Genomic DNA, 10,956 nt, shown 5'->3' with positions numbered 1-10,956 from the left:
TATTGGATCGTACCTATGAAAATACAACTGTGTAAATCAACAAAGAAATAGACTCATTGGAAAATAAATAAAATTGGAAAAATAAAATTTCTTTTTATATTGCTTGATAAAAAAGTTTAACAATATTTTGTTTACATTACATATTTTATTGTACCTAATCTAAAATTTAAAATAATTATGTATACACTTTTTACATTTAGCTACATGGCTGTCAGCGTCTTATAATAATAATTCTTTAAAGTGCTAAAAGTATGACTCCATGTTATGAGCGTACTCATAACATGACATGTTACATGTTATGAGTACGAGGTTCAGGTGATTTTTTTCCTCTTTGGACTGTTATGTAATGATGATGATAAAAGTTGATAAGATATTTCAAAACCACAGTTATAGGATCTACATTTAATTTTTGAAGAATATGAATATGTACCTATAAAACCATCCAAGAAAAGGCACTTAAAAATGTTCATTTTGTTCATAGATGTCTCTGTCTTTTGTGGACGCGACGTTAGATGCCCACTTTTTACATTTAGCTACATGGCTGTCAGCGTCTTATAATAATAATAATTCTTTAAAGTGCTAAAAGTATGACTCCATGTTATGAGTACGAGGTTCAGGTGATTTTTTTTTCCTCTTTGGACTGTTATGTAATGATGATGATAAGTTGATTAGATATTTCAAAACCACAGTTATAGGATCTACATTTAATTTTTGAAGAATATGAATATGTACCTAGAAAACCATCCAAGAAAAGGCACTTAAAAATGTTCATTTTGTTCATAGATGTCTCTGTCTTTTTTGGACGCGACGTTAGATGCTCTGCATGCATCGCATCGGTCAGATTGTAGGGAGGCTTTGAAGTTTGAACCAAGTATTTAGGATCGAAAATTCATCGACCCTGGATTGTACGAGTACCTAGTATTAAAGTCATTGAACATGATACATAGCCAAGTACTTGAACTAAGTATGGGCATTAGGGCTCGAGTGCCAGAGAAAATAACATGTATGGAGTTATTATTGGCTTGTTATACCCACGTAAAGGTCATGATTGTGTGGGTGTGCTAAAGGTAAAGGTTAGGGTTAGGCAATGTTTTGAATCGTGGTAATCCTATCCATACATAGTATTTTTTGCATGCTGACCGAAGCGTTCGAAATGTGCCTATCAAACTAGCCATGTACGAGTTTTCTATGCTCGTAAGTTCCCAGATATTTCATTTTTCGAGAATTGCCAGTAGCCTGCAGTAGGTATAGGTAGACCATATTAGTCGACCCTGAAGCGGACGTCTGTTGCTTTGGGGTTTCACACCAAACTGGCATTTCGTGTCAAATCCGTGGGTGGCAGCCTCAATATTTTGGTCGTATCCTCAGGGGGTAGGGAATAGGGGGATGGGGAGGAGCCATTTGTGAGTCCATCCGTTTCCAATCTCACTGAAATACATAAAAAAAGTACTTTAGACAAAGCGTTGAAAGTTTCACCTGGTGTGAGAAATGGAAAAAGGAGAAAATTCGAAAGTTCGGAGTCAAATTAATTTTGTGGGTAAACTGGCACTTTTTGACTCCTACACCTCAGTCCGTAATGTTATGAAGCAATAAAAAAGTCAAAGAACTTCGCGAATAATTAAGTAGGTGTACAGGTAAATAAGATTCTTCAACGTAGGTACTAGGTATTGTTTAGGTTACGCCAGTAAGCAACTCAGCACACCCCGCTGCGCCTACTAGGGAAAATTTAAATCCTTCTATTATAACAAGTACCATGCTCAATGCTCATAATTATGTAGTTTTCTTATTTGATATTGGAGTGGCAGATCGGTACTAGGTATTGTTTAGGTTACGCCAGTAAGCAACTCAGCACACCCCGCTGCGGCTACTAGGGAAAATTTAAATCCTTCTATTATAACAAGTACCATGCTCAATGCTCATATGCAGTTTTCTTATTTGATATTGGAGTGGCAGATCTGCTCTGGTGAACATTTTAATGATGGGATACTTGGATTCGATTAAGGTGTGATCTACTGAATTCAGACAAAGGTACATATGTACTTCCAGAGTCTCTAGACTTTGTGACGTTATCAACTTGGAAAAAAATACTTATGAAGCGTGACTACTACACTATAATTTTCAAGGTCCTGGGTCATCGAGCCAAGTACTCACCCGATAGTGAGGGTGACGGTCCCTGTGAGTTGCTGCAGATCTTCGTGCTATAACCAGAGTCATTGTTCTCCAGGGACATGCTAATGTAAGGGCCACGTCTCCTCTGTCTCTCCCCATCCTCTTCGTCACTTGATTCCGAGAGATCTCCTCCTGTCTCCTTTCTCCAAGTTCCTTCCTGGCCTTCTCCCTCCTGGCGTCCCAACTCAGTGAACTGAGCTCGATGAAGACTCATCTGAGCATCCTTATCAAGCCATAGATCATGCATCAGGCTATTGTGGCTGTGACTCGGGTTGCCGTTACGATACTTGGAGACGATCTCGTGCACAGACTTGCGCAGTTCTTCTTGAGTGAGATCCGGTGTGTGGGTGGTGGTGTTGCTAGGCTCCGAGCTGACCAAACCCGATTCCGGGGATTCTTTGCCTGGAGAAGAAAAGAAAAGTATTGGTTAGAAATTGAAGGAATATCTCTAGTAGCGCTGTTTTGATTTGGCGGGGCGGAGCGCCGTCATATTCCCAATACACCAATACTTTAAAATATGTCTTATGGTGATACATTTAAGTTATGTTAGCTTCCTTTGAATTTTCCTTTTCCACCCTTACCCTCTTTTGACAGTGCTGAAAAACCTTATCAAAATGTTATGTAGTAGATGGAACTCACCTTTGTTAAATTCGGACAAGCGGGCTAATCTCTCCTCGGGTGACATAGATAGGTTTATATCATGCATTGATCTGTGTGTCATCTTTAACTTGGGTGCCATATCCAGGGTTGAGTTTTGAAGAGAAGACCGATGAGAACGCCATATTGATTCTAGGACACTATTCCTTGCTGTGGGTGACAATTTAGAATCCAAGTTACAACTTTGTAACCGTTGACTTAACAGATTGGCCTCACTTGTCATGGTGTTGGGTTTATCGGAGTTTTTGATATCATCTATGAGGATCTCTAGACTTCTACTTCGGGATACTGGACCACTTTCATTTCCATTAATTGGTGGAGACTTTAACCAGATGGATCTCTCGTTATCCATGACTCGTAGATTCGCCCTCTCCTCTAGATCATTCATTCTTTTGTTGAGACTATGTTTGGCATGTTCTAGACTTTCCTTTAACTCTTTCTTGCTTTGTTCTATTTTAGCTTCAATATGGCGGAAGAAAGGAGCACAATAGCAAGTGTACCCGACCCCGACTGGTCCTTTTCTAATGTTTCCTGCTAGATCTAGGTAGTACTGCTCTCCTTTCCTGAGAGGTTCCTGAGGCAAGGAGTCCATTTTTGGTTGAGGGAATTCTTCAGGGTCTGGAGAATAATGACATCCGTAAGGTGACCAGTTCGGAGGGTTACCATTCTCCATGGGTGATGATGCCAATTTATGTTTCTTCTTTCTTTCTCGACTGTCTTTACTTCGATTGCTATTTCTACTCTCCCTATTTTTATCTCGACTCGGGCTATTTCGACTCTTTGAGAATGATACTGCGGATTTTCTCTTCTGTTCTGTTCGTAGAAAGGCAGCGTTGTTGAAAATAGCAATGATCTCCTTGAGGTCTTTGCGAACCGAGATGTCTTTGGCAGATTCTTGCTGTTTGTTAAGTAGTTGTTCATCACATCCCGCCTCAATGAGAATGCGTGTGAGTTTCCTACGCCCCATAGCGGCAGAGATATGCAAGGCAGTGTCTCCATTCTTGTTCTGTTCGGAGACGCGACATTCAGCACTGATGAGAATCCTGGTCACTCCAGCATGTCCATAGCGCGCGCTGGTATGTAGTGGTGTATCTCCGTACTGTAAACAGAAATGAGAAACTTGGTTTATATCATAATAGTTATAGTTTACTCATATTTTGTTTGGAATAAAAACTCATTTTGCTGTATCTGTATTGTGAAATCAACTTTGTACAATAGGTAGATAAGTAAAAAGAGCGTGAAAATGGCTATCAATATAGGTTTCTATGGGAAGTAGGTACTATATGGCTACACCTACAAAATATGCCTAGGCAATAGGTACCTTACCTAGGTATTAAAACATAATATAACACTTACCCAATCATTCCTCAATCCTCATCATGAACATGAATACAATAATAACGAAAAATATTTGTGGTGTTTGAAACTTCAACTTTCATTCATCTTACATGTAAGAGGCCATTGACAATAAACTCTAGGAAAGTTCTTACTAATAAAAATGAATGAAAACAGAGTATAAAATGTCACTATAGGTATTATAATTTGAAATTTAAATAAACTGTCTTTAGTTTTTAATACTTAAAATTAAAACACAAATTTCTTTAAATTCTTTAAAATGTTTGGAAAATTAATCGCAATTTTGCAATATGGCTGACTTGGAGAAAAAAAGCCGGTGACGTGTTTTGCTCTGCGCATGCGCTGACATCACGTGTGATTACAAATCCAGGACGTTTTTTGTCCACACCTCGGTACCATAACCTAGGTACCTACTTGGGTTCGAAATGGCTCGCATGTTTGTCATACAGGTGACTCGCTCATTTATCTTGGAAGATCACGTACATAGTCTGGTAGATTGTAGATTCGTATCAGATTGAAGCGAAGATTATGCTTGACATAACTTTATGATGCAACAAGTGGAGCAAATAGGTTCGCAAGATTTTTTTCTACGCCATCCAGAACAACAGCTTTTACATCCTCTCACATCTCATTAGACACGGTACAAATAGTGTTTAGTGTTGCGAAAGTACGTTAGAATCTTCGCAGGTGATTTCTGGCATTATGTTTTTTTCAGAATTCCTCCAACCAGAAATAATGTTGAAATGTCTCCACATAAAAAACCTCTCGTTCGAACATTCTTCAGAGCGCATCATTGACTTGTTTCAAAAATGTTAATGTACACCAATTTACAAAGTAATATAACTTTATTACACATTGCCTATCTCTTCTGAACATATTTTCGTAACGAAGAAATTTAATACTTATTAAGTACGCGCACATTTGAGATTGAAAGGATGAAAGGCAATGTTTCTATGCAGTGTCCAGTATGTTACAATCTTAATAGGCAAATAATAACATAATTATGTGCCTAGATAAATAAATTATAGTTACACATCATCTGTAGGTACCTATCTATTTATTGTACGAGTACCTAGTATTAAAGTCATTGAACATGATACATAGCCAAGTACCCCTAACAATTTGTGTATTAGGACTAAATCCTAATTCTAGACGTTAAGAACCTTCAACCTAACTCTAATAAAAACTACATGAAGTACGCGCGTTAACCAATCTGTTAAACCACTCACACTTTCCCTAACAATTTGTGTATTAGGACTAAATCCTAATTCTAGACGTTAAAAACCTTCAAACTAACTCTAATAAAAACTACATGTATAAGCATAGCCCATTAGACCTATGTGTACGTGGAAATAAACTATGTATTTAACAGCAGGTCGATGGAGTTGTATTACTTCTTAATGTAAGGTCTCGGTTTCATTGTCTTTGTTCACGGTTGATTAGGTTTACGATTAACACGTCCTCTTGTTCTTGCGATGAAAGTATGAAGGTGTTAGTGACGTGTGAGAGCTGTTAAACATGATTAGACCTATGTGTACGTGGAAATAAACTATGTATTTAACAGCAGGTCGATGGAGTTGTATTACTTCTTAATGTAAGGTCTCGGTTTCATTGTCTTTGTTCACGGTTGATTAGGTTTACGATTAACACGTCCTCTTGTTCTTGCGATGAAAGTATGAAGGTGTTAGTGACGTGTGAGAGCTGTTAAACATGTTTCGAGAGTTATTTTAATTTCATGCACAAATCCATGTCAATTTTTTGGGTGTAAGTGTGCCAGTGAAATCCGCATTAAAATGTTTGCTTGGAAATGAGGACAGTTTTTATTACTTTTCATCGTCGGGGAGAATGATTCAACCAGTAGAAGTTGTTGTATAACTATTATTAGGAGATGGGCTGATGAGGGAATTAATTCAAAGAGATAGGAACTTATTATTAGCTGAGACTCTTTAAAGGTACCGTCTATTATGAGGCATATTACTTGAGTAAATAGCTATATATGTTCAGCAGGCACATTCACATCTCATTTAACCTGTCCCAAATGATTCCGTGGGGAAATGTAGAATATGTCCGAGATGTACCAACCAATTGTAGCATGATGATTTACAATGTGAGATATCCGGACGTCTGTAATGGTGTGAATTGGTTTGTATTGTTCTCGGCTTTATTGTATGCTGGTGCCGTTTTGATAGTCATATTAACCCGTAATGGAAGACGAATCCAACGAGTGAACGAGGTATCAACCTGGGACCAAGATAGGTGCTGACAACTCATAGGTATACGTATACATTTACTTTAATATAATACTGGGGCAGTTTCGTGTTCGTCGACCAACTAGATATCTTTCGAAGAAGATCCCTTTATATCTTACTTAAACTGATCATTGATTTTATCTAATTTCAAAACGGATTCAAGGGTTATTAACCTCTGAACAATCAGCATTTTCAGTTAGACTCTTTGAATTCATTGTGCTTATCACTGAACTTCTAGGTAGTGCGATATGTGTTCAGCTGTTCAGTATAATTAAGTACCTACTGAGTAAAACCTTTTATTGAGCTTAAAGGCTCAAAGTTATCGACATGTAAGTTCTATGAACCCTACCAGACTTCAATTCACATCAAAATTCACACATAATGTACCAACTTGAGACTAATTTGTACCGACTTGAAAATTATATTCAGACGCATCCGGATTGGGCTGAACAGAAAAGTGGAGCATCCAAGCCCAACATCCTTTCTTAATTCTAGAATTCATACTCATACGTTCATTGATACCGTATAACCTCTGAACAATCAGCATTTTCAGTTAGACTCTTTAAATTCATTGTGCTTATCACTGAACTTCTAGGTAGTGCGATATGTGTTCAGTATAATTAACTACCTACTGAGTAAAATCTACTGACTTAAACTGATCATTGATTTTATCTAATTTCAAAACGGATTCAAGGGTTATAATCGGTATTTACCTACTACAGTGGAACCTCGATATAACGAACCTCGATATAGCGAAATCCTCAATATAACGAAGAAAAGTCGATTTCCCTTCCCTTCAGAGACAAAAACCGCAGTATACCGAAGAAAAAGAACACACATACTCTTGCTACACATTAAATCGAGGAGATGAAATGTATTTCAGTAAATCAGTAGTTTGTGCTACATTTAGCTACTCGTATATTAGTTGTATTACTATACTTATCTTCTAATCACGACGTACATAGATAAACATTTACACATACTCTTGCTACACATTAAATCGAGGAGTTGAAATGTATTTCAGTAAATCAGTAGTTTGTGCTACATTTAGCTACTTGTATCTTACATACCCACTGGTTCCTCGTTATTTATCTTGTAAGAATCCATTAGCAGAACGCACCAGAATCAAATTAAATCAGAAAGAATCCAGATACTTGTGTTTGACTACTGTAAGTAGATACGGAGAATGTACACACTTGTAATTTAGTGTACCTTGATAAGATCTATAGGTTAACATAGATAACATCGGCCGGGTGAGGTTTGTAATCACTATAATCAGACAGGGCCGTAAAAGAGAAAGAAAGATGGTTTATGTGCCAAATGTACATAATTATTATTTAATAGTGGATGTGCCAAATGCAGGGCCGTAAAAGAGAAAGAAAGATGGTTTATGTGCCAAATGTACATAATTATTATTTAATAGTGGATGTGCCAAATGTACATAATTTACATAATTGTTATTTATTAGTGGATGTGCCAAATGTAGGTACATAATTGTTATTTCTCGGTGGATGTGTCGAATGTACAACTAAAATCTCATCTGTTGGACGAACATCAGTTGGAAAATTAAAACAGAAATACGCTAATGCAGGGACTAGGAATTTCTTCTTTGGTGGAGGTGCCAAATACACCGATGCGATGCGGTATAACATTAAGGGGAAAAAATCCATGCCTATATGTTTGTCTGGATTTTCCAATAAAAATTTGTTCATGACATTTTTACTACGGTTGTACTTTCAACACAATGTAGGTACGTTATGTATTTACCTATGAGTCTACAAGAAAGCTGCAATATTATACGCCATACACCAGATGTCTTTTTATAGCTTTCAAATACGTCTACCTTGCTGTTTCCAATGATGAACGTACACTAAAAGTGATTAGCCTTGGATGCAAAAACTGGCTGCTCCTAAAGCCATTTTTTCTTCTTTTTAACATTTTTTTTCTTTTATGTCTTTTGGTGGCTACATTATTGGTAAAGATTACATAGGTAGGTATAGTGTTATGTTTGAACTTACAGAATCAGTTGCATTGATGTCCAATTTGGTAGTGGACAGGATTTTAGCGACTGCATCGACACTGCCAGTGGCAACAGAAAGGTGGAGGGCATTTCTTTTAAGGTCAGCTGGTGATTGGGCCTGTGGAAGAAAGGACAAAAAGATTAGTGTAAGGTGAAGACCTTATATCTGAAGACAGCTGTAGTAATCTTGGAAAATTAGGAATAAGGACATGATCAGGTAACTCTAATTTTTTTTAACCTGCCTAGTTAGCTGGGAAGGTAGTGCGACTGCCTTGTAAGCTCTAGGTCGTGGTTCGATTACCTTCCGGGGCGGACTTTATATTGAACAGATGGGGTACGTTCCCAGTAAGGCTTTTCCGATCTTGTCGTCTTCTTCTCGATTTCGGGATGATGGGACTTTAGTAGTTACAGTTCCCTCTTTTAAAAAAGACCTTTGTCATTAGCGCACTGCGCCGTTGAGCTCAGGACTCTTGATTATAAACTGATTAATAAGTGAATTTGAGAGGCAGATTGATCAAGCCATTTTTTTCCTGTTGAAGATGGTCCTGATAAGAACTTCTCGGAATCAAAAGAAAATACCTCGGAGTCAGTTGCCAATGTTGACAACATGCGAATAGAAAGTCCAAAGTATCCTTGAATACGACTGTTTGGAGAAGAAGTTATCATTGAACTTTTGCTTCTCTTCTCATTTTCAATTCAAGATCTTCTGCTTCAATATAACTGATGACATTCACAAGACGTCTGCAAATACTTTTGCGCAAGTAGATGATGATTATGATAGGATTTTTTTAAACCAGTTCTAGAGAAACCGAAAGAACTGGTTTTGCGAGCAGTAGCAGTTAGATGATCAAATGACCATTTCTAGTTCATCGACGAGAATTAAATTTAAACAGCATTTTAAGCTTTTAGCCATCTTCTTTAATAAAGGATCCTCTCTTTTCAAATTCACAGATTGATTGAGGAGCCGGTAGCACTCCTGCCAAGTCGAAAAAAGTTTGGCCGCTTTTATTTAGGTACTTACAAAACTTTAAGAATTAAGTAATGTTGTAGATGTATTCGGTTCTTTTTTTTCTCTCTCTTCTCTGTCTATTTGCTCATACATATTATGTATCCTTCATTTTTTTCAGAAAAACATGCATATTTCTAATCTAATCAATTCCTGATTTGACATTACCTGATGAATGGATTGCGGAGGGAGGACTTTAATATCATCCACCAATCACCCACCACATCATCTGAAACAAAGAAACAAATTCAAGTGTAAAAAGGAGAATATTATAGAAATGTAAAATACGTTTATTATACAACTGTGAAAGAACGCCAAATTGCAGCAGGCGAATTAATTGACCATGACCATAATAAGATTAAGAAAGAAAATTCACGCTTCTTATATATAAGAACCTAATACCCAATTTATTTTACACAATATTTTTCCATTCGATGGAAACAAGACTAATTTGAAGAGAAATAAAGTGCGCATTGTTCCCAGGTGAGTGCATTAAGTTGAATTTTATGGTTGCAATGTGCTAATTAATCCGAGTCATTTTCAGAACAATAAAGAATGAATATTTCGCGAATAGAAGACTCATACAATGCGTTCAAAACGAGATCAACGATATTGTGCAAAAGTGTGCAAATCCTAGGGGCCATTGCGTGCCTTATCAGACACGGTTTGGATAAAGGGCAACCGGATCGCTTTCTATACAACTTGGTGAGTGGAGTGTTTGGTGCCACGGCAATCGTGCAGAGTTTCTATTTACTGTGTTTCTTGCGATCGGATCAGGTGTCAGGCAAGACAATATTGATTAGGAATGCGGTTCTCATTGGTGCATACTATTGGATCAGCGGTGTTCTCTTTGACGCGATTTGTCAGAGTAGCTACAATGTGAATACTTGGGCCGCTCTAATGAATCCACTGATGAGTGTGGTGATTATTCTGGTGCTTCTGTTTGAAGTGGCGGTCAACTTAATAATATTGCAAAGCTAGGGGTTTCAGAAATCGATAAACAGTAGGTAAGTAGGTCTATTTATCATTCTATTCAATGTGTGAGATGATAGTGTTGAAAGACAAGTGGTTTGAGTAAATAATAGAAACCAGGAAATCCAATTCAATATTTATGTACCCATATATTTATGTACCGATATACGAGTAGGTAGGTATGAGATATTAGGTATTTACTTTTTTATATGGTGTTTACCTATTGAAATTAGGTACCCTTAAAGGCACTCTGCTGCAAGATACACTTCGTAGTCTCAGATATTTTTCATCTGAGACTACGATTATATTTTAGACTGCAGATATTTTTTACTTTCTTTTAAACATAATCTTCAAAAATGCTAAATATCAATTCAGAAGAGAGGTTTAGAATCTCTTAAAAACCAGCTTTATGCTTTATGAGCAGTCATTTTCACTTTTATTACGACTGAGGGAAAAAATAGGTATCACTGATCACCAAATTAGCATGATTGTGATAAATGATACCAACAAGGCCATATGTGGAGTCA

The 10,956-nt window shown here is 37.2% G+C and overlaps 1 protein-coding gene across 1 annotated transcript; it reads right to left on the bottom strand.

Annotated features, from left to right (window-relative positions):
- Positions 1–542: 542 nt before the first annotated feature.
- LOC103515121 lies at positions 543–9,060 on the bottom strand. The gene is made up of 6 exons (XM_008480043.3): positions 9,031–9,060; positions 8,450–8,569; positions 2,809–3,925; positions 2,152–2,571; positions 1,271–1,428; positions 543–897 (listed from the first exon to the last, which is right to left on the bottom strand). The coding sequence occupies exons 1-5, from the start codon at positions 9,058–9,060 to the stop codon at positions 1,301–1,303; spliced, it is 1,815 nt and encodes a 604-aa protein (XP_008478265.2). The 3' UTR covers positions 543–897; positions 1,271–1,300.
- Positions 9,061–10,956: the final 1,896 nt, after the last annotated feature.

Source organism: Diaphorina citri, unplaced genomic scaffold (assembly GCF_000475195.1).
Source record: "Diaphorina citri unplaced genomic scaffold, Diaci psyllid genome assembly version 1.1 scaffold1283, whole genome shotgun sequence".
Taxonomy (NCBI): domain Eukaryota; kingdom Metazoa; phylum Arthropoda; class Insecta; order Hemiptera; family Psyllidae; genus Diaphorina; species Diaphorina citri.
Note: the sequence above shows the minus strand (reverse complement) of the source record. Positions and strands in the feature narration are given on the sequence as shown.